At 52.4% G+C, this 23,290-nt stretch overlaps 2 protein-coding genes and 3 non-coding genes across 7 annotated transcripts; 2 read left to right on the forward strand and 3 right to left on the reverse strand.

The window, feature by feature from the left end:
* Positions 1 to 203: 203 nt before the first annotated feature.
* Positions 204 to 276, reverse strand: TRNAR-CCU. Its single transcript has one exon. It is a non-coding gene; the product is annotated as a tRNA-Arg (tRNA).
* Positions 277 to 652: 376 nt separating this feature from the next.
* On the reverse strand, positions 653 to 725 carry TRNAR-UCG. The gene has a single exon. It is a non-coding gene; the product is annotated as a tRNA-Arg (tRNA).
* Positions 726 to 1,201: 476 nt separating this feature from the next.
* Positions 1,202 to 1,274, forward strand: TRNAR-CCU. The gene has a single exon. It is a non-coding gene; the product is annotated as a tRNA-Arg (tRNA).
* Positions 1,275 to 3,921: 2,647 nt separating this feature from the next.
* Positions 3,922 to 9,384, reverse strand: ATP5PD (ATP synthase peripheral stalk subunit d). Of its 2 annotated transcripts, none has more exons than XM_036412149.2 (6): positions 9,246 to 9,384; positions 7,228 to 7,358; positions 6,299 to 6,395; positions 5,218 to 5,289; positions 4,245 to 4,307; positions 3,922 to 4,123 (listed from the first exon to the last, which is right to left on the reverse strand). In XM_036412149.2, exons 2-6 carry the CDS (start codon positions 7,347 to 7,349, stop codon positions 3,992 to 3,994), a joined length of 486 nt encoding a protein of 161 aa, XP_036268042.1. In that variant the 5' UTR covers positions 7,350 to 7,358; positions 9,246 to 9,384; the 3' UTR covers positions 3,922 to 3,991. The 2 variants fall into 2 exon arrangements, with proteins under 2 accessions (XP_036268042.1, XP_036268043.1); XM_036412150.2 differs by having other exon boundaries at positions 9,288 to 9,292.
* Positions 9,385 to 9,486: 102 nt separating this feature from the next.
* Positions 9,487 to 19,918, forward strand: KCTD2 (potassium channel tetramerization domain containing 2). 2 transcript variants are annotated; one of them, XM_036412123.2, is made up of 6 exons: positions 9,487 to 9,912; positions 11,717 to 11,825; positions 13,615 to 13,706; positions 15,652 to 15,771; positions 16,623 to 16,748; positions 17,363 to 19,918. In XM_036412123.2, the coding sequence occupies exons 1-6, from the start codon at positions 9,487 to 9,489 to the stop codon at positions 17,390 to 17,392; spliced, it is 903 nt and encodes a 300-aa protein (XP_036268016.2). In that variant the 3' UTR covers positions 17,393 to 19,918. The 2 variants fall into 2 exon arrangements, with proteins under 2 accessions (XP_036268016.2, XP_036268017.2); XM_036412124.2 differs by having other exon boundaries at positions 15,676 to 15,771.
* Positions 19,919 to 23,290: the final 3,372 nt, after the last annotated feature.

A 23,290-nucleotide genomic window follows, 5' to 3' on the forward strand; every position in this document is an offset into this window, starting at 1 on the left:
GCAATGAGCACGGGAGGGGAGCCAGGCAGACACCCCCTGATTGCAAAAGCGGGGCGGTGGGAGGGCTGTAAGGGAGCGGGCGGGGGTCAGAGGCCACGCGGCCCAAACCACATGGATCGGCGCCCCCGGCTGCCCGCGTGCAGCACGGGAGGGTCCGCACCTTCGCGGATCAAAAGTTACCCGTAGAAGGTGGCCACGTGCACCACCCCAGGTGGGACTCGAACCCACAATCCCTGGCTTAGGAGGCCAGTGCCTTATCCATTAGGCCACTGGGGCGAGATAAAACGCCCCACCCTCGTGGCCCATGGTAATGCTCAGCAGCACGTGCACAAATCTCGTCCGTTTTTGTCGTATCCCTAGACCCGTATTTAGCACAAACTGCAGAAAGCCAACTAGACAACCAGAGGGTACACTCGCCGGGCTCCGCGGAAAGCTGGAGAGAGAGGAAAAGACTGGGAGGTGCCAGCTGAGACCTAAGGGCGCCCGGCGGCGCGCACCCGCACCGCCGAGGAGAGAGCGAGTTCCTCGGAAGGGGAGTGTCTGCGGGCCCGGGGACTAGGAGAGGGGAGGGGAGGGAGGCCACCAGGATGCCGAGGGGTATTGCTATGGCCCCAGCCGCGAGCCACCGCCCCCTCGTCAAAAAGGAGAGACTCGACCACGAAGGGACTCGAACCCTCAATCTTCTGATCCGAAGTCAGACGCCTTATCCGTTAGGCCACGCGGTCCTCGTGTGAAAACAGCGAGCAATATCTTATTCAGGTGCAACCTCCTCGCTGGTGGCAGCGGCTGCTCAGGCGACTAGGGCCGGTGCTGGGCTTCAGGATGAATGAAAGGCGGAACCAGGATGCAGTCCATGCAGCCGACGTCTGTGCGGTGCGTCCTTTTCACCCTAAAGAAGCATCGCCGCAGAGCTCCACCTTTAAGGGCATGTGCGGTGCAGCGGGTAAACTGCCTGACTCTGGCTCAGGAGGTGGAAGGTTCTAGTCCTCTCTTAAGGAGAGGTCAGCACACTGTTAAACTTCAAACGTGAACCTATTCCCTCGAACCTCTGCAGTCTTCCACCCACTCTCGGTTCTGGACTGCAATCCCTCTGCGCGATCAATCTTGATTTTTTACAGCCCGGAGCTTCCGGGATGACGTCATTACGCAGCCTAACCCCGTCACAATCAAAAGCCAAATGATCGCGCCGCGCCTGCGTACTGCCCCAGTGGCCTAATGGATAAGGCACTGGCCTCCTAAGCCAGGGATTGTGGGTTCGAGTCCCATCTGGGGTGAAGTGGTTATTAGCCACTGACTTTTTCTAGACCCCAGATAAAAATAACTTGCCTTCTCTTTTCTTTTTTATAGCCTTTTCTGTATGTGTTGCACAGGAGAGCTTCCGCAGCAATTATCTTACCCTTTTAAAAAATGTGTGTGCATATATATATATATATATATATATATATATTTAATTTTTATTGATTTCAGAAAGAAAGCGATAGAAACATCTATGATGAGAATCATGGATGGGCCGCCTCCTACACGCCCCACACGGGATGGAGCTCGCAACCTGAAACCACAGCATGTGCCCTGACCTCCTGGTTCATGGGTCCACACCACCCCTGCTGGGCTTATCCTTTCTTTTTGATCAAGCTGTACTGCACTCTGAAAGGTGTGAGAGCCAATGGGGCCCTACTTCCTGTTGCCTCTGCGTTGGTATCCACTCATCTGGTGAAAGGAGTGTGTTCTGTGAGAGACCATCACTGTATAGTTAATTGGCAAAACCTTAGCCCCTAGTCTCTCCCTGCCTCCCATTGGGGTGAAAATGCTGCCCAATTCTATGCCAAAGATTCTGCTGTGAGCTGTTCCCATTGAGATGGCACCCAGTTCTATGCAGGAAAGCAGCTGGCACTCAAACCTTCTGTTGAAAAGAGGTTATTAGCTTGTTTGGCTCAGTGTATAGAGCATTGGCCTGTTGACTGAAAGAACCCAGGTTTGATCCTGGTTGAGGGCGCATTCCCAGGTTGCAGGCTTGATCCCCAGCTGATTCATGATTCTCATCATTAATGTTTCTCTCACCCTACCTTCCTTTCTGAAATCAATAAAAATACATTTTTAAATAAATATATAAAATAAAAAGGTACATCTATATAGCTGAAACCGGCTTAGCTCAGTGGATAGAGCGTCGGCCTGTGGACTGAAAGGTCTCAGGTTTGATTCTGGTCAAGGGCATGTACATTGGTTGCGGGCACATCCCCTGTGGGGGTATGTAGGAGGCAGCTGGTTGATGTTTCTCTCATTGATGTTTCTAGCTCTCTCTCTCTCCCTTCCTCTGTAAAATATCAATAAAGAATTTTTTTTCATTTTTATTTGTTTTTTTAATAAAGAATTTTTTAAAGGTACATTTATGATTTTCACACTTTCCTATGTATCCTTTAGGAAAAAAAAAATTTTAAGCTACAAATCTGGCCAGAGATAATTTTTTATTTTTAACCTTGAGGCCCATCGCTCCTTTCCGAGAATGGCTGGGCTTCCACGGTATTTTATTTTATTTTTTTTAATATATTTTATTGATTTTGTACAGAGAGGAAGGGAGAGATATAGAGTTAGAAACATCGATGAGAGTCATTGATCAGCTGCCTCTTGCACACCCCCTACTGGGGATATGCCCGCAACCAAGGTACATGCCCTCTACCAGAATCGAACCCGGGACCTTTCAGTCCCCAAGCGGACGCTCTGTCCATTGAGCCAAACCGGTTTCGGCGATAATTTTTTCTTTTTAACCTTGAGGCCCATCGCTCCCTCCTGAGAATGGCTGGGCTTCCAAGGTTGAATCTCTCACATTATGTGCTGTGTTGTTGATGGGATTTTCAGAAGTCCCTGGCTCCAGAAAGTTTAAAAACCAGTTTCTTGTGCTTTTGCAAAAGAAATAACTATGAGCAAAACAAAGAATTAGAAATACAGCATTCTCCTCTCTCTTCTCCAGGGCCATCCAGAGTTGTCTGTACTCCAAACCAGTCACCAAGTGTCATGGATGCCATGTTAAAGCTCCTCTGGCTCCCAAGGTTTGCCACATAACTGCAGCCCGTGGGCTCCTCTGCCTGAGACACTGATTCTGTTCATTTCAGGCTTGTTCTCCCTGAAACCATCCTCCACGCTCTGCCTCCAAGGAGCTTACATTGCAGTGAGAGGACAGGAAGTAATTAACAGATGATTCAAAATAGAGGGCGATGGGAAACTACTGAGTAGTCAGAGGCCTCTGGGTAGAGAATAGCAAACTTACCATTGGCAATGTTGTCACCTTCAAAGGACTTTATATGTTTTTATTGAGTTTAGAGAGGGAAGGGAGAGAGAAACACCAATCAGCTGCCTTTTGCAAGCCCCCTCCTGGGGATGGAACCTCCAACCCCAGCGTGTGCCAATCCAGCCAGGACTTCCAAGGCCTTATTTAATGTCTTGGCTGATACACTACCTACCTCATAGGGTTGTTTTGGGGGATAAATGAGGTATTTATCTACCGTGATTAGAACAATTCTTAGGTCATAGTGTATGCTTTGTAAGTCCTGATCATCATTATTTGCTAATTAATATATTAGTTGGCCCTATTATTCAAGGTGTATGTGATAAGCTCCTAGCTAGCTGTGAACCCCTGAAGGCTCACATTTCTTCTCTTTCATTTACAAAGAATTCATAATAAGGGTCTTCTAAATCCCAAGCACAGTGCTAAGCCCTGGGGAATAGAAATATGACTAAGGTCATATGCTGGCACTCAACGAAGAATCTTCTAGAAGATCTTCTGGGATTGAGAGCATATCCTGTCCATTAGACAACTGAACCACATACACCTATAGGCTCACCTTTCCATTTTAACAAAAAGCCTACTTCCTGTGGGTGCCCCAGAGCTGTAACTACCTCCACTGCAAAGGAGCAGACACACGCAGCGCCATCTGATAATCTTTAATGTCCAGAGAGTTCATAACACAACGACCAGAGCTTCCTCTCAGACTCGGGTTTATAAACTCTCTACTGGCTTGTGAGGCCAGTAGGGATATTTCTTCTTGTCTAATTTGGTTTCTGGGAAGACTTCATTCAAATCCTCTATGGTCATCTGGTCGAATGGAATTATGTTCTTCATCTTCTCCAGCTGGAAGGAGGGGAAACACGTGAAGGTAAGGAGGGCTGCAGAGATGCAGAAAAGGAACCCAAGGCAGGTTACTGCCGCTCGGCAGGAGGGGACACATATCCCCAAGGCCAGTCCTCCATACCTCTTTCTCGTATTGCTCAATCCTGGACTTTGAGAGAGACACAAACTCAGCACAATTTTTCACCTTTAAAAGAAGGGAGAGATTCTGGTTTGGATCCAAGTCAAAGTGTCCTGACCCTGAGGCCCCCAAGGTCTGAGGAGTCCTGGAGCCAGACCACCGCTGCTTTCTCTGTAGCTGCTGACTCATGGGGGAGCGGCCTTTGGGAGGCAAACTCCAGCCTAATGCACAAGCAGCCCACGCAGGAGAGGCCGCTTACAATGGCAGAGCCAGGGTTCTGCAGCAAGTGACTCGTCTAGGCAACCTGCAAAATGCCGTTTCCCAGGTGCTGGGTACTGAAAGGCCGGGACAAGATGCCTGATTCCCTCGACAGACTTCTCTTTTGCGGAGCCACCTGCCCTCCAACCTTCGGCCTTCAGTACTGTCAAGCACACTGGGTAATTTTCCCACCCAATTCCAACTCCTTAGTTGTTGGTAACAGCTTTGCTGAGGTGTAACTGCCATACAGTAAAAACGCACATATTTAAAGAATCCACTTGATCAGTTAAATGCATCCACCGGTGAGACCATCACCACAATCAAGAGAGAGAACACACTGATTAGCCCCCTCCCTCCAATTACCAGGCAACTACAGAGGCTGCATTTTCTAGTTTTATTCCTCCTTTTAGTTCTCTACTTCAACCTGATGACTAAGAAGAATCATCAGGAATGAAGAGCATCCTATATAATAAATATGCAATATGCAAATGTCGTTACGCTGTGAAGTGTAAAGACGGATCACAGATCAGCAGGAGGGTGGGGCAGCGAGCTACAAGTGGCAGCAGAGAGCCACAGGAGGGGGCGGGAGCCCCAGGAAGGGGGGCAGCAGGCGGAGAGCTACTGGAGGGCCCAGTGGGGTGGGTACTGGCGAGTTACTGGCGCACAGAATCGAGCACAGGGCTGTTAGTTTTGGAAAAGAAGAGTCCTAGCTACTTACATCTTCTTTTTCTTCAGCGTCCACCAAGGCAGTGTAATTATCCTGTGGCACAGGCACCTTCAGGGCGTTAAACTGCAAACACAGGCACAGCGAGCCGCCGTTAATTCTTAGCGATCACATAGAACACAGTCTCCATAACAAGACAAGACAGTGTGGAGCTACGGTGCTGCAGTGGAAAGAACATGGGACAGGGAAAGGGGTCTCGGGTTCTTCTGAATCCTGTCACGAACTGGAGACCTTGGACAATCCTTCATTACGATGACCTTCATCTGAGAAGGATAGCTGAACTGGATGACCTCAAAAATGGCCTTTTATCCCTGGCCCAGTAGCTCAATTGGTTAAAGCGTCATCCCAATAGGCCAAGGTTGTGGGTTCGATCCCCGGTCAGGGCACATACAAGAATCAGCTAATGAATGCAGAAATAAGTGAAACAACAAATCAATGGTTCAAAAAAAAAAAAAGAGGGGTGGGGATGGGGGATCTCTTAGAAACTTGTAGCTCTAAAGAAATTCTTATTTCTCTCTTAAGTGAAACCCTAGTGGATTGGTGGAACTAATGTTTGCAGAATGGAGATGGAGATGGTCTCCCTAGGAGATGGCTTAGTGTTATAGCCCCAGCACTCAGCGCTGCACCTGGCACAGAGTAGACCCTTGATAGATAAACAAGAAATTACAGCTTGTAAATTAGAGTGGGGGGGGAAAAAAAAAAAAAAAAAAAAAAGGCAGAGAAAGGAGGAAAACAGGGAAAGGGTAGAAAAGATAACAGTTTATTCCAAAGGAGACAGGTGGGGGACCAAAAATAATTCAGGAGGAGAAGTGGAAACCTAACTTGACAGCCCTCGGGCTCCCTGAGTAAGGCCATCCTGTGTGTTTCTTTGGATAAAACCTGCTGAGTAAACAGACCCTGAATTCTCTGCGTGTACCGTTTACCTGCTAACATGATCCTCTGGCCACACGCACCTCCCCTGAGCTTCCTTCAGGACCTGAGGCTACCACCCCCTTCTTTCCTTGCTGTCACCCCGCATCCCCCCCTCCCACCAGCCGCGTTACCAGGCCAGTGCGCTAGCTGCCTGCAGTCTCACCTTCTTCTCAAACTCATCCACCAAGCCGGCCTTCGCCACATTGGCCTTGTAGTAAGCCCAGTCGATGGCAGGAGGTTTCTCGGGGAGAGTTGCCAACCTGCTCACACGGGAGACAAAAGATTGTTCTGTGAACAGAAAACTCACACAGTCACTTCCCTGTTCCTTATTCCTGCCGCCTGGATGGATCACCACTGTCCTCTAGGTGGGAAAGCACTGGAAGGCAAAAAGGTTCATTTGGAAAATACATGGGTTTCTTTATCCTTTCAGAAGAGCATCAAAAAGTCACATGTCGCCCCGAATCACCGTTTCGTTTCCACATTCAATGGAAGTCAAAGCACCCCCTCTGCGAAAGGGAGTGCCCTGGAGAGAACCAAGACGAAGGCGAGTAACGGCCTGTGCTTGCCGCCTCCCATAACCGTTTCAAAATTACAAGTAGCACACAGAACAGCCAGCATTCAGAACCGCCCGAAGGCTGGCTGAATGGAAGCCTTACGACTAGAGAAGTAAAGAAGGCACAGAGACGGCCTCGCTGAGCGGCCTTCTGGGTGCTGTGTACCCCCAGGTGAGCAACAAAGCCAGCCTCGGGCCCAGTTGCATTGAATGACTTCCACCAATCAGAGCAGACCACAACCGTGAAAGGACACACCTGGAGAGCTGCTGAATATTCTATATGATCCTCCCCTGGGGCCGCCCCTAAAATCTCCGCCCTTAAAACCCTTAGGATGGAGGGCCCAGTGCCTCTCCCTCCAGGGAGTAAGCCTGTCCCTTTCCCTAACCCCTTCCCCCTCCGGCACCGCCCCAGGTCCGTTACCATTGGCTCCAAAGGCCCTTCCTTTGCCTCTGTAACTTGTTTCCTAAGCCCATTTCTTCTAGGAATTATTGCCATTTACCAAATAACTGTTCTCTTACAACAACACAGGGGGACTGACCTGGAGGTGAGGTTCTCATTCCAGGATTTCAGCGTGTTAGCAATGGCCTTCTGGTTTTTGGGTATGATCTCCCCAAAAGCTACCCAGTCAATGGTTTTTAGAGCAAGTTTTCGCCCAGCCATCTTGAGATCCTGGAAAATAAAACAGGTCAGATCAAAACTGGGCTCTTGGAGAGAATTCTAGGGAGGCCATCTTGGAAACATGCCAGTCTTTCAGAGACAGATCCGCATCCTCCGAGGGCGTGGTGGACGTACGTATCAACTAAAGAAACCAGGATGACTAACTCAGAAAAGGCCAGCGCAGCTCTTCCAATTCAAGGTGTGCAGCTTGACCCGTAAATATATTCTTCCCCCTATGCTCCTCCCTCCATTCTCCAACTCCTAACTCATCCTAAAAACCCCGATTCTCTGGTGTTTGTTTTCCATGTACCTTTGGAAATATTGCTGAAGTAACACTCATGCCTTGCATTAAAGTTAAAAATTAAATTAAATGCGTTTCCACTCAGACTGTTTCATTCGCTGACTCTCCAGTGCACGGAGCTGACACATACCCCCGTTCCCACCAAGGCTTAAACAGAGCAGACTCTAGACAGGAACCTCGGCTCCTGGGAAGTGAGGGTCTCCTCAGCCCTGCTTACTCAGGAAGCTGGTGAAAGGATCAAATGAAATCGCGCACGTCCATTTCTCTAGTTTTATATACAAACTTAAGAGGCTCTGGAGCCCTCCCTATCAGATCGGCCACACGCCTGCACTCCTTACTCCTGTCTGATGTATCCCGGCGGCAGCGGCACACTGAGCGTGCCACGGGCAACGCCCTAAGCGTGTACGTGAATGTGAGACAAGGAGGAAAGTGATTACAGCCCTTTTGTTTTTAGTAACTCTTCATTGTTGGAAGTATTACATGTCTCCCCTTTCCCCCCAGTGGGCCCCCTCCAGCCCACCCCGGTCCCCCACCCCGTCCCCCATTGTCTGCGGCCATGGCCCAGGCACATATGTATATAAGGTTCTTGGCTGATTACTTCGCACCCACCGCAGCCATTTTTAAATAAGACCGAAGAGAGTAAAACAGTCGACTGAAACTCGGTAAGACCAGTGTCAACATCAAGAGAAAGGCTGAAATGTCAAAGGTCTAGGCCATGAGGTGGGTCACAGGGAGGTGGCAGTGAATCTTCCCCAGATCTTTTTTTTTTTAAATATATATTTTTATTGATTTCAAAGAGGAAGGAAGAGAGAGACAACAACATCAATGCTGAGAGAGAAACATTGATTGGCTGCCTCCTGCACGCCCCCCACTGGGAATCGAGCCTGCAACCCGGGTATGTGCCCTTGACCGGAATCGAACCCGGGACCCACATTCTAACCACCAACCCAGATCTTAAAAAAAACTTGTCCAACACCTGCCGCTTCCCTTCCTTTCCCCTCACGACAGCCTGCTTGCTGGAATGGAGGGGAGGGGAGTTTTAAAGATGCCAGAGGAGCAGCTCCTTAAAGACCTGTCCAAGCACCAGGAGCAGGTGGGCTCCGTAAGGGAAGGGATTTCTGTCTCTTATTTGCTGGGGAGTCCCCAGCGCCCAGAACAGACCGTGCATAGAGGGGGCGCTCAATGAGGATCTGCTGAAGGGGAACATGAACCTGCAACTGAGGAGCTCCGATCAGGCCACAGCTCGAAGCTGGACCCCTCGGGAGGGAAAGGCGGACGCACCCAGTTGCATTACTATCTTCAGGGGACGCTGCTCCAGCACCCAACCCGGACGGGGCGCCCGGGCGGGAGCAGGTCCGCGGAGGCGCCTCGGTGAAAGGTGACCGGGTCGCAGCCGGGCCCGACGACCTCTCCCGCGGGGGAGGGAAAAGGAAGGAGCGCGGGGCAGAGCGGCTCCAGCTGCACCCGGGCCCGCTTCCAGCGAGGCGCCCGCAGCCTGGCGTCCTCGGCGGCATTGCGACAAGGGTCGGCGCGAGGTTTGGAGGCGAAAGAGCAGGGGAACCCCCTGGGGTCGGACCCTGCGTCCCAACCCGACTCACCTTCACCGACCCCGGCGGCCCACGGTCCACAGAGGAAGCAACGGAAGTGCGTCACCGGAAGGGCTTCCCTCAGCCAACCACTAATCCAAAGGGGCGGGCCTTGCCGCGCAGGTTAGCCAATTACAATGAAGGTTCCTTCCGGAAGTCCCGCCCACAAGGGCGGGCACAGCGCCTCCACGGTGCGGATCCCCGGGTGCTGGTTGGGGGCGCTCGCGGCCTCTCCCCGGCCCCACCCCCGCCGATGGGCCGGCCCGGCTCTCCCTCCGCGAGATGGGCCGGCCCGGCGGCGCGCGGGCAGTGGCGGCGGCGGCGGCCCAAGATGGCGGAGCTGCAACTGGACCCGGCGATGGCCGGGCTGGGAGAGGGGGGTGGGAGCGGGCTGGGCGACGGGGGCGGCCCGGGCCGCGGACCTCCCAGCCCTCGCCCCGCCGGCCCCGCCGGCCCCACGTCCCGCGGCCATAGCCGCCCGCCCGCCGCCGCCGCGCAGCCGCTCGAGCCGGGTCCCGGACCCCCCGATCGGGCAGGGGGCGCCGGCGCGGCCCGCTGGGTCCGGCTGAACGTGGGCGGCACCTACTTCGTGACCACCAGGCAGACCCTGGGCCGCGAGCCCAAGTCTTTCCTCTGCCGCCTCTGCTGCCAGGAAGACCCGGAGCTGGACTCGGACAAGGTGCGCCCCGCCCTCGGGCGCGCCCCCGGCCTGCAGACCCCCGCGCTCCTCCTAGGCTGGCCCCCCAGATTCCTGTGGCACCCCCCTCGCAGGCGGGCCCCGGGCCTGGACCCCCTCCCTTCCCTCCTCCCTGCAAGCTGTAACCCCGGCAGCTCTCGCCCATGCCCCGGCGCACCCCAGGTTTCTCTCTGACCCCACCCTTCTTTCGGTGGCAGCGGCTCGCTCGCCACACCGCCCACCCGCACGCACGGGAACCCCTTCTCCGGATTCCTCTCCACCCCTCATCCCAGCCCCTCGGGTCTGCATGAGTTTCCCCCTGGCTCCCCGTCAGCCCCTCACTGCCGGTGCCAGGTCCGCCCAGAACTGGGTCAGGGTGAGCCAAGGCATCTTTGTAGCTTTCTCAGACTTCCTCTCGGACCCTCTGCCAAGTTGGGTGAAAGCCTGGGTTAGAGGATGGTTCGACACGGCTGCCATCACACTCCTTTCCCGGGGTCACGGCCCTTGAGCTGGGCGCTGGGAGCAATCGCTGTCCGAGGTCCATCTCTGAGATGAGATGCATTCCTTGGAAGGAGGTTGCCATTTCCGGTGCCAACCCCAGAGCACGGGTTCAGATCCAGGGAAAAGGAAAACAGGAATGCTGTTGGGCAAGATGCATCGCTGCTCACTAACAGCGGGAGAGGACCCAAGAGACTTAACCCATTTCCAGTTTGGAACTGTTGTTTTTGTGTGGTTTTTTATTATTATTATTATTATTGATTTCTTACAGAGAGGAAGGGAGAGAGATAGCCAGAAACGTCAATGAGAGAGAAACATCGACCAGCTGCCTCTTGCACACCCCCCACTGGGGATGTGCCCACAACCAAGGTACATGCCCCTGACCGGAATCGAACCCGGGATCCCTCAGTCCGCAGACGGATGCTCTACCACTGAGCCAAACCGGTTTCGGCTGTGTGTTTTGTTTTTAACTTGACACATTCAGCTTTTAGTTCCCAGCCTACAGGAATTGATCATTGCTTACATCACCTTGTAGCCCATATACCCATGCAGCCCGTTACCAGGAAGCAGACTTGGGGCTGAGTAAACATGGGTTGATTTCACTGACCTCTCCTCTAATCAATCTCCGATTGATAGAAACCTGTCCTGCCCTGACTTTAAAGAGATTCCCAAACCTCACTTTTAAAGGAATTGTTTTTCATCCACCCGAAACCTCCCTTATTGCAATAGATTCCGTTTATTCTTCTCTCTTTTACTGTAAAGATGAGTAGGATCAGAACTGCTCAGAGCCATGCCCTGGCAGTGCCCAGCTTCCTCTGGGCACAGAGCTGGGGTGTGTGAGGTGCAGCTGGCACTGCAGACTGCCACTGCCGTTGGCCTCGAACCCAGGAGCATTGCCAACTACACAGGTTTTCTTAGAATTAGGAATATGACTCAGGGACAAGAGGGAATTCAGAATGTCCATCTCAAACAGAGATTTAACCACAGCTATGGCGTTTTTCTTCCTCCCTTTCTTAAAAAACACAACAAAACACACACACACAACAATAGCCAGAAAAATTGGTCATTGTGTCCAAGGAAATATTTTAAAAGTTCAAGTAAACACCTACATGATATGACTGTCCATCCGGAACATCTCACCTTAAATTATCTTAAAGTACCAGATACATAAAGCTAGTCTTCCTGCCAGTAGTTTGTGATATGCAAACGTCTAGCAAAACATGCCCTCTCATGATTTGTGACCAGGTTGATACCCTGCCCTGACTCCGTCTAAAAGCTCCCCGGCGATAACCCTTGTGTTTGTCTGCAGGATGAGACGGGGGCCTATCTGATTGACAGGGACCCCACCTACTTTGGTCCTATCCTCAACTACCTCCGCCACGGGAAACTCATCATTACCAAGGAGTTGGCAGAAGAAGGTAAGAACATTTGACCGGCCATTTCCACAATTCAGGCCGAGTCTGTTTCACAGCTTTGACGTTTGTTTGAGACTTGCATTGCGCTCACGTGCAGGTATAATGAAGGCTTATGAGAGTGAGCAGGGAGCCTCCGTTACTCAGCGGCGTCTGAGCGAATCTTATTTAAGGAAGCTCGTCACGTTCTGCTCGTCCACCGTAATGAGAAGGGGAAGAGGTAGCTCAGCTTTGCCAGTAGCTTTGGGAGCTTTTCCCAAACCTGCAGAACGTTCAGGATCCCTTTTTGCGTCTCCTTGTATGCTAGCAGTGAATGTCTGTAGCCTGAAGCAACACATCTCTGATACCTAGTTATTTATATTTTTAATTTTAGTTTGAACTTGCAGCTGTAAAGAAATAATAAAGGCCTGGCCTCATTTCTTTTAAGACTGGCCTCGTGCCTCCTCGTCAGTTTTTGCAGCTGACCTAATTCATTCTCCCATCCATTGTCAGCTTCATCACCAGTGGCCTCATCCTTTTGTTTTTTAGGGGGTTTAGACTAAGTGGGTCTAGCTGTCTTTGTGAAAGGCTTGGTCTCATCGAAGACCTTCGGTCGAAGACGGGGGCCTGTCCCCGAGCCCAGGGCACCCTGATCGGGAATGTTCACTGAGTAAGGAAACCGTAATGGCTGTGCTGGTTAATTAAGCAGCTGCAGAACACCTCTGATCTCCCAGGGAAAAGAGAGCGTGCTCTCTCTTTCTGAACGCCCTCTTTACAAAACAGAAACGCATTTCCAATGCACACAGAAGTAACGGGCATGGCACAGCAAATCCCATGCACCCACCATCCGGCTCCCAAATTGCCAAATCGGGTAATCTTGTTTCTTGAAAAGAGGACTCTTAATGCAGTTCTTTTCTAATGCCTTTTCAAAAACTTTTATTTTGAAACAATTTCAAACTAGGAGAAAAGGGCAGGAATGGTACCAAGAACTCCCTTTACCCAGACTCACCAACTTTTAACATTTTTTTTTTATCATGTTTGCATTATCATTCACTCATTCTCCTCCACCCCTCCCACAGGTTCATTTCTGAACTATTTGAGAATAGATTCTAGACTTCTCCCCTTAATACTTCAATGGATATTTCCCAAGAACAAATCTATTCTCTTACATAACCTCAGTATAATGATCAGATTGAGGGAATTTAATACTGATGAATACTTTTATCTATAGCTTATTTTCCAATTATGTCTACTATTCCAATAATGGCCTTTAGAGTAATTTCTTTTTTCCTGGAACAGGATCACATATCCCATATAGCTGTCCTGTCTGAAGTCTTTGATTTTATGTGGCATGGGATTCTTCCCATTATTGCCTTTTATATTGTTCAAACAATAAGCATTCTGTTAAATTTGGTCCACATATACTTACACACACAACCCACCCCCGGTCTTGTTTAGGATAAACTGCAAGCTCAGGTACAAACTGCAAGCTCAGGAGTTATCTGATGCGACCAGTTCCAGGAACTAAGTGGTAGATGGCCACGGTGTCCTGCAGCTAACGGCAGGCACAGGAGAGTCAGGGAAGGCCGGTCAGAAACTAAAGGTGAGGGAGCGGACAGGACAGGCCCTTCTGCTTGGCTCCCTTCCGCTGGGCAAAGGGGATGGGTGCACCCTAAACAGCAAAGAAGCCTCTCGCAGGCTGCGGGGGAGGCTAGACTGGCATCTGAAAACTGCAGCTCTCGGCAAATACAAACGCCAGCCTCTCCCGCCCTCGGGGAGCTCACGCGTCTCTGACTGCAGTCTGGCCTTGTTCCAGGTGTCCTGGAAGAGGCAGAGTTCTACAACATCGCCTCTCTCGTGCGGCTGGTGAAGGAAAGGATACGGGACAATGAGAACAGAACTTCCCAAGTAATGGATTTTGAATTTTTAAGGGGAAACTACCTCAAGTGTCTGTCTGTCCGTGTGTCTGAGTGTAGTTAGGAAAGGGGGACTTGCCCTCGGCGCCTGAGGTCTGTGTGGCAGGCTGTCCATCTGCCAGGCAGGCAGCATGTCCCCCACCAGGCTGTTCAGAACAAAGAAAACGGAGGAGAAGAAATAACAAAGAAAACTCATGTCCCTTTAGAAGAACGGGGAGGCAGCCACTCACCATCTGGCAGTGGGAGGTCCCAGCCCTGCTCTCGCGGGGAGAGCATCTGTCTCCTCCCGGAAAGGCCAGGCGAGGTCCCGCCTGCACCGCGGGCTGCTCTTCGTCAGGACCAGCCCTCACTGTGTGACCACCGCACGTCGGCTCCTGCAGCCGCCTGAAACCAGTCTCCTGGTGTGGACTTCAGAAGCTGCTCGGCCTACTGTGCTCCTGAGAACATAATATCAAGCTTCTGATTTTATCATGAAGCCTAGATTTTGGCATTAACTCAGTAGATAACAGTCACAAAAGTGAAACACACTTTCCCCCCTAGTTTGGGAAGGGAAGACATAGAGCAGCGGTCGGCAAACCCATTAGTCCACAGAGCCAAATGTCAACGGTACCACGACTGAAATTTCTTTTGAGAGCCAAAAACCGACTTCTGCACATGGGCCATGAAGTTTCAATCGCACTGTACGTGCGCACCCGCTAGTGGTATTTTGTGGAAGAGCCACACTCAACGGGCCAAAGAGCCGCATGTGGCCCTCGAGCCAAAGTTCGCTGACCACTGGCACAGAGCATACTTGGCTTGTTTTATGTCATCCATCATGTGTCTTAAGAGGCCACAGTAGCTTCTGTTAGGCCCTTGGGACTCGGACCACGGAGAAGTCCCATGCCCTCAAGAAGCTTGAAGTCAAGCAGGAAAAGCAAGACACCCCCTTTCACGTGTGTAGGCTCTACTTTAAGTACAACTGCAGTACCAGGCAGGGCCAGACTTCGCCGTGACTGTCTGTTCTGTGGCGTGACGTGCCTCCTCCCCCATCAGATCCCGGTGGCGGAGGCTGTTGCCACGTAGAATTTTCCTGTGATTAAGAAGAGGGCAGTACATTTCTTTCCACAGTAGTTCCCTGCTCCTCCGGTGTTTGACTTGACAGATCCGTTTTCTGGCTCTGCATGGATTATCTGAATGGAATAACTGACACCTGAGATAAAAAATGAAGTTTCCCTCCAGCAGTTTGCAGAGGTGGAAAGAAGGGCACATTCATTTGGTTTCCATCCAGCTGAGGGCTGAAAGGCTGCTTTCATATCAAAGATGAATTTCCAGTTGGTTTGCAGATTACCAGTGAAATAGGATCTGGTGCCACCAAGCTTTTTGCCACCTCTTATCATATTTACAGGCGCCTTTCCCTGGTGTAGAGATTTAAGGGCTTAGATGTTCTGAAAGTTCTAACTCTCTCACCACGGTTCTGGTGGCCGGTCATTAGCATATGAAAGGCGTTTATCACTCAGGAGATTCCCAGGGCTCATTTTTTATTATTGCACACTCTGCAGCAGAATGTCATGTCTCCCACTGAGACACTCCCTGTCCGCTAGCATGGCAGAGGGTAAAGGTAGCTGGGACGTGTGTATGTGATGGGTTCCTAGTTCATGTTATTCCCATAAGAAGGTGTCACTGCCAATAAACCAAAACATAATCTACATTTTCCACACGTATGTTAGACATGAGCATGTGGCTTTCTTGTCCAAAGTAAGTTTGCTCTATTTTCTGTTTAGGAAAACAGAGGGAATCTAAGAATATAATTCATCCCTCCACACTTGAGAATAATTTTCCCCACTGACTCATCTCCCTGGCCCCTTGTGTGTGTTGGAGAAGTTTTTATTGTAAAAGGGGACAGGTTGGCTGCCAAGAAAACATTCCAAGCAAATTCTTCTCAGCGTTTGTTCTTTTAGCCTCACTGTCCGTGGTTGTCGCAGGGCCCCGTGAAGCACGTGTACCGAGTCCTGCAGTGCCAGGAGGAGGAGCTGACACAGATGGTCTCCACCATGTCTGACGGCTGGAAATTCGAACAGGTATGTTTCCTAAGCGATACAGCCCCAGTGTCTCCCCGGGCGTCCACCCTCCAAACACGGGGCTCCACAGCCAGGTAGGAGAGAGAAACATCCATGTGAGAGTGCAACATCGATGGCTGCCTCACACATGCCCCCAACTGGGCACAGAACCAGCAGCCCTTCGGTGCACAAGACAGTGCCCAACCAACTGAGCCACACTGGCCGGGACTCATTTTTTTTCTCCCCCCAGAGGGATTTTCTTCAGAAATGCGTGTTGACGCATCTAGAATAATTATCTAAAGAAGACTAGGATTCACCAATAGCCCTTCCTTTGTTTGCCTCAAGGTCAGAACTTTATCATCCTCGTTGTGTGTGTCATGGGCAGAGAGAGCATGGTGAGCTGCAGTGATAGGAGAGGAAGGAATCAAACGAATGGTTACCATCCGCGGCTGTGGATTCTGTTCTTGTAGCTTTGTGCCATTAGGTGGCAGAATTGTCCTGTTCATCCACTTTCTCCAAAGCATGGGGGCTGAGCATGAGCAGAATGAATATATTGTAATTTTATTTGGATCCTGCCAGTTTTTATGTAGGCCAGTTGAACTGTTACCATAACTTACCTTCTCAGAAGTTCCTTTTTGTGTCTCTGTCATCAGAACAGACATTGGACTTTTCCTCCCACGGACCTCCCATGCAGTTCTGCCTGTGTGTCCTTCTAGTCTTGTCAGGTGTGGGTTGCAAAATGTTGCCATACATCCACTCCAGAAGTGTTTCCCCAATTAAAGTCTTTTTTTTTTTTTTTTAATATATTTTATTGATTCTGTGGCACTTTGTGGTGGAAGGTCCTTGTGTTCACTATGTCCTTGTTTTCTCAGCTCATCAACATCGGGTCTTCCTATAACTATGGGAACGAGGACCAGGCCGAATTCCTCTGTGTCGTCTCCAGAGAACTAAATAATTCCACCAACGGCATCGTCATAGAGCCGAGCGAGAAGGCGAAGGTAAGAGGCTGCTTCCCCAGGGGCCCTGTCTCGTTCCTTCCCCTCTCTTCTCAAGGCAGCTTTGCGGTTCTTCATTGGGTCTTTTGATTATTGTAATTTAAATCAAGACTTATGAGCAGTGAGAGGGGCTAGAAAACACACAGAAAAGAGAAGAGTGTTCCCAGCCTCTGTCGAATCAGTGAGAAAGGTTATTCCTCTGATCCCCCAAGGTCGGCATTCTGAACCTCAGCATTAGTGTGCAAAGTCCCATATGTCACCATTATTCTTTGAAACTGTCCTTTCCCTGCCTCAACAAGAATTAGGTTACCTTGGTGGCTTAAGTTACCGGAAAAGTGTTGTACACAGTTACCTTCTCCCTCCGTGGGGCCCCCTGAAACCACTTGGAAGGCCCCACATGTGTCCCGACCCGTTCCCTGGAGCCGCGGTCACTAGTCTCCAATCAGAGTGCTGGGGGGGCCCCGTCCTGCCTCGCTTCCCGGGTAACGGATTGGCTGCTGCTCGCCGGGGCCAGTGGGAAGCGGTGGGCCTCCTTTCTTCAGTCTGCTTAGCAGCTGGGCCTAAGCACTCTGCACCCGGAGTCCACGCCTCAGCCCCCTCCCGCCTTCCTCTTCCAGATTCTTCAGGAGAGAGGGTCTCGGATGTAAAGGCCAGAATCCTGGACATGGAGAGCGCCCGGCAGAGCACCTCTGGAAGTTAGACTGGCTCCTGTGCAGTGAGCTCCTGGGAGCAGCGCTGAGCCTGCCCCCCGTGGGGAGTTCTGGTCAGACCGAAGGAGCCGCACCCCACCCACAGGAACCTGAAGACAGACGTGACTTCCGGCTGCAGATACCTTTTCAGAAACCTGCTTTGTGTCCTAGCCAGCGCTATAACACACCTGTACAACCGCGTCCGGGCTGGGTTCCCAGTGGGGCTGGGCCGGGAGGGAGAGGAAGGCTGCTCCCGCCGCGCTGTGCTGCAGGAAGGGGAGCAGAGAGGACAGCCCTGAGCTGTGCCCGGCCTTCACCGGAGTGTGGCGAGGTGGCGCTGGCACCAGCCGCTCTGTAACCATCTTCCCTCCCTCTATGCACCGCACACTAACGTAGCAGACGCAGAGGAGTCTGGCTCCCATTTGTCGAACTGAACGGAGGGTTTTGGTAAAGGACAGAGCACCCCACATTCCTATGAACTAAGCCTCTCTGAGGACAGGAGGATGGGGAGTGCTGCTCGTTTGGGGCGATCGGCTGCTGCCACGTCCAGCTTCGCCTGCCTGTCTCCGAAGCCCGGGCGGCCGGGCGGCTGGCCTCGCCAGGAAGAGGGTGGAGGCAGGCGGCGTTCTGCACCAGGTGAGACGGACAGATGGGAGCTGTAGGTAGTCGGTGTAACTGCTTCCTCGGCCTTCTCTTACCCTCCCTCGGTCCCTCTTCCTTCCTGACTGTTTAAACTGGGATGAAGGGACTTGGGACCCCTGGTGGCATGGGGTGCGGATGGCTGTTTCTTTAAGAGTTGCCAAATGCGTCCTGTTCTGGTGTCCAAAGTGTTATTTCTGTGATTGTCTCCTGGGAATGCCTTGACTAACATGTACTATTTGTCTGTGTGTCTCTTGGTCGCTCACTCTGGCAGCCCTGCCCCCCAGCCTTGTCAGTGACCCCCCACCTTCCCGCTGGAGGGTATGCGTTTGCGGGGCAGCCTGAGGACTCCCTCCCTCACCCCGCCGCACTATCACTTCCTTCTGGGGAGCACCCTGCCCTGGAGGACCGAACGCTGTCTGCCCCGGGGAGCTGAGCTGTGGCCACAGCTTGTACCGACCTCCTCAGCGTTGAGTCTCAGAGCAGCCATGACTGCCCGGGGCCGGAAGCCTTGTGTTCCCTGATGCCCTGAGCGTGCCAGGTGGGCCTAGACGGGAGGGGGCCTCTCCAACACCCATCTGTGAGCCACCGCCAGCCAGAGCTGCTGGTTTCTCCGCAGCTCAGCTGCTTGCTGGGGACCCGGGGTATAATTTTTGGATGTGACTGGAGACTGTGCCAATGTCTCTTGGGCTTGTGGCCTGCGTGCGCATGCCCAGGATTCTCCCTCTGACCCTATTTCCCTGTGTGAAGTAGGATAGACGTGTGTCTGCTGCCAGACGGCTGCATGCCAGCCCGAGGTGCACACTGGCACCTCAGAAGTCTGGCCAGCGCCCAGGATCTTTACTGCTGTGATGTCGAGGAACTTCTGCCTTCAGTAAAGGCCGTCACCTTCCAGAAAGGGTGTAGGCATCCATCCTGTCATCTTCTGGGGGGAGAGGGGGGTAAATATGTCAGGGAAAAGCCGCTCTGATAGGACAGAGAACTGGAGGGGTCTCTGCACAACTGGAATGAGGAGCCTCAAATGAAAGGAGGGCGGGACGCGCCCAGTGAGACGTGCTTTCCTGGGCACTGGGCGCGCTGCTGACCAGCCTGGTCCCGGCCACGGGAGGCGGCGGAGGCGGGCGCGGCCAGCCCCTGGGATGCCTCTCCTCGCAGAAACCCGCCGCGGCCTGGGACGGCCTGCCGAGCCGCTCAGCCCTCCGAGCAGCAGCCTAAGTGACGCTCTCGTCTCCTCGAGGCTGGCTTTCCCCCGCTCCCCTCCTGGCAGCCCTTTCAGTGGCTCCATCGCTCCGGAAATCTCAGGTCATTTGTTTCTTACTGGGAAAGTATTTTACCCAAACCCTTCACGAGCCAAAGGGGTGTTTTTCTTAAAAGCCTTCCCCCCCCCCCGGCAGAGTCTGGCTAATCAGAGGCCTGGCCGTCGGTTGGGGGTGCCACGTGACCAGTGACCCATCCTCCAGCTTCCGGCGCTGCCATGGGGAGTGTCTTCCTGCTTGTCTGTGGCCACAGGCCGTGCGGGCCAGGCCTGGGGAGCAGCCGGTATCCGAGTGGCAGACAGCAGTGGGCTTGCCATGTGCTCAGAGCTGCTCTGCCCTTGGCGGTGAGGGGGGCCAGCCTCTAGGATGACTTCGTCCCTGCGGTTGTAGCTGATCTCAGGGGTGTCGGGAGGGAGGGGCGGCTGCTGAGGGGCAGGGCTGAGAGGACACCCACACCCTGCAGCGCGGCCTTCGGTCCTGACATCAGGGAGCAGGCCCCCACCTGTGGGTGCCCTCTGTGACAGAGTGCTGGGAGAGTGGAATGGTGCGCCTGTCCTTTTCCTTTTGGTCAATAAACACGTGACACGAACTGCTGAACCTGAGACCGTTGGTGTGTGTTTCCCAATATCGGCAGCTCCTGTGTCCACTCACCATCCATGTGTCCACTCAGCTCCTGTGTCCACTCACCATCCATGTGTCCACTCAGCTCCTGTGTCCACTCAGCTCCTGTGTCCACTCACCATCCATGTGTCCACTCAGCTCCTGTGTCCACTCACCATCCATGTGTCCACTCAACTCCTGTGTCCACTCACCTCCCATTTGTCCACTCAGCTCCTGTGTCCACTCACCATCCATGTGTCCACTCAGCTCCTGTGTCCACTCACCATCCATGTGTCCATTCAGCTCCTGTGTCCACTCACCATCCATGTGTCCACTCAGCTCTTGTGTCCACTCACCATACATGTGTCCACTCAGCTGTGTCCACTCACCATCCATGTGTCCACTCAGCTCCTGTGTCCACTCACCATCCATTTGTCCACTCAACTCCTGTGTCCACTCACCACCCATTTGTCCACTCAGCTCCTGTGTCCACTCACCATCCATGTGTCCACTCAGCTCCTGTGTCCACTCACCATCCATTTGTCCACTCAGCTCCTGTGTCCACTCACCATCCATGTGTCCACTCAGCTCCTGTGTCCACTCACCATCCATGTGTCCACTCAGCTCCTGTGTCCACTCACCATCCATGTGTCCACTCAGCATCCACGCTCCTCCTGCCCTCTCAGTGGTGAGCTTCACCTCTGCCAGCAGGGCCGCCCACAAAGGCCCGATCTCCTGCTGCCAAGACTGCCCGGCGGTGCTGGGCCTCCCTCCACCCCTTCCATTTCCCTGAATCTGAGAGGACTCGGTGCTAAGGACCAGAAGGTGGGACAGATGGGCACCCACAGAGCTGGAAAGAGATGGGGGAGGAGTGAGGTGTTTTGTAGTTTTTATTTCAGAGAGAAGAAGGGAGAGGAGAGAGAGAGAGAGAGAGAGAGAGATCAATAAGAAACATTGACCAGCTGCCTCCTGCACACCACCTACTGGGGATGGAGCCCTGACTGAGATTGAACTGTGACCTCTTGGTTCATGGGGATGACGCCCAACCCAATGAGCCACACGGGCCGGGGGAAACAGTCCTCCAGGGAGAGGGTAAGTGACCAGTAGCCCGTTTCTTCTGCAAGGTAGAGGGTAAGAAACGAGAGGACCCATCACTTCCGGCACCAGGCAGCATGTGGGGTCCTCAAAAGGCCTTTGTCTCCCCCCTCCGCCCCCCTCTTCCCCATAGGAGACAACTGGACACAGAGGTCCAGAACCAGGTACAAGGTGGTGTCAGCAGGATCCAGTGAGCGGGAGACCCAGTGGTTACCAGGCTGTGGGGAAAGGAAGGGCCTGGGGCACACGGATGTCGCAGGTGGAGTGATTACAGGACGCTCCGGGCCCCAGGAGCAAAGGGAGGAGTCGGGGTTGTGAAAAGGGGGAAGCCGCTGTCCAGGGACTGGGGAAAGCTGAGCTCATGGTGTAGAGGCACAAAGGTAAGGTGCCCGGACGTCCCGCTTTTGGCGGGACAGTCCCTATTTTTAACAATTTGTCCCGCGTCCCAACTTTTTTAAAACGCCGAGAGACGCGGGACAAATTGTTAAAAATCGGGCCATCTGGTCACCTTACACAAAGGACCCTGCTGGGAGCTGCTCCGCTGCCCCGGAGAAGCTGCAGCGCTGTGGCTGCTCAGCTGGTTGGAGCACCGTCCCAGGCACAAAAGGTGGAGGGTCGGGCAATCACCTAGGTTGTGGGTTCGGTCCCTGGTTGGGGCAAGTACGGGAGGCGAACCGATGGGTGTTTCCCACATCGATGGTTCTTTCTCCCTCTCTCTAAAATCAAACATCTCCTGTGAGGATAAAAAAATACATAAATAATAAAGATCTCTTCCTCCGCCAGCAGGAGGCAGCACAGTGCCGACAGTCATTGCCCCGGCGTCTGAAAGAGTCACACCTGTTTCTAAGCAATTACTCCTCACACAGGCCGGGTGGGTGAGAGAACACGCTGTTTGTGAGGGGCAGTTCAGGTCCTGTGGCTACCTGATGCCCCCTGGTTAATCTGCAAAAGAAAGCAAGGATCTACTCCACAGCCCTGGCGTTCTGCCTGCTGGCGCTCCACGGAGGGCTTGCTGCCGGCTGCCGGCAGCACCAGCACCTGGAACAGATCACCGAGTGGCCAAATCTGCTGTCACAAAGCCCAGGTGGCAGCCTCTGGCTAAACTTGCAGCAAGAATCACCCCGCGCATTCTCATTAGGAAAGCTTTCCACCGGAGGGAACCGGCACTCCATGCAGCCAGTTAATTCCTGGATCGGTGTTCTATGCCGGGCAATTCAGTTGTTTCCAAGTTCTCTGTTCTCATTTTCTGTAAAAACATTTTCATAAAGGCCCAGCCAGGTTGGCTCAGTGATTGAGCATCGACCTATGAACCAGAAGGTCACAGTTGGATTCCCGGTCAGGGCGCATGCCCAGGTTTTGGGCTTAATCCTCAGTATGGAGTGTGCAGGAGGCAGCTGAAGGATGTGTCTCTCTCATTGATCTCTCTCTATCCCTCTCCCTTTCTCAAATCAGTAAAACAGCCCAGTCAGCGTAGCTCAGTGATTAAGCATCAACCTATGAACCAGGAGCTCATGGTTCAGTTCCGGTCAGGGCACATGCCCAGGTTGCGAGCTCAATCCTCAGTGTGGGGTGTGCAGGAAGCAATCAGTGATTCACATAATTAATATTTCTATCCCCCTCTCCCTTCCTCTCTGAAATCAATAAAAAAAAAATACATTAAAAAAATAAAAGCAATAAAATGTTTCAAAAAATTCAATTTTTAAAAAACATTTCCATTAAGATTGATGTTTTCCATGTTGACTTTATGGTGGAATTTATAGGCTTTGCCCTTTGTGAGCTTTCTTTTGAGGCTATTATTTCCTCCAAGTCAAATTCGGCTGCTCAAAATCTAACTTTCATAACTTTTTGAAACAAAAAGTGACATACCACCAACGTCTCAGGACATAGGTCCTGTTGGACAGGGACGAATGAGAAGGAGAAAGACGAACAAGAAGCCCTCAGGGCAATGAGGGTCCCCCTCCAGTTTTGCTCATCCCTCTTTTCCTCCTGAGGGTCAGGACCAGAGTGGGAAGCATCAATCTTTAGGATCAGCGATCAGATAATGATCGGACCAACCCGCTCTAGACCAAGAGGGGGCCTTGACTTACCATCTCCTACCACACCCCCGTGGATTCATCAGAGAAGAGCCATGGTCCAGAGACACTCAATTTGCCCCAGATCCTGCTGCCACTGAGTTGCCATTTCCCCCCTCGGGTTCCCATGAGTCCCTCAATCCCACTGCGCTGGCCCCGGGTGCAGTGGCAGCTCGGACTCCTGAAACGCAGGC

Source organism: Pipistrellus kuhlii, unplaced genomic scaffold, assembly GCF_014108245.1.
Source record: "Pipistrellus kuhlii isolate mPipKuh1 unplaced genomic scaffold, mPipKuh1.p scaffold_m20_p_44, whole genome shotgun sequence".
Taxonomy (NCBI): domain Eukaryota; kingdom Metazoa; phylum Chordata; class Mammalia; order Chiroptera; family Vespertilionidae; genus Pipistrellus; species Pipistrellus kuhlii.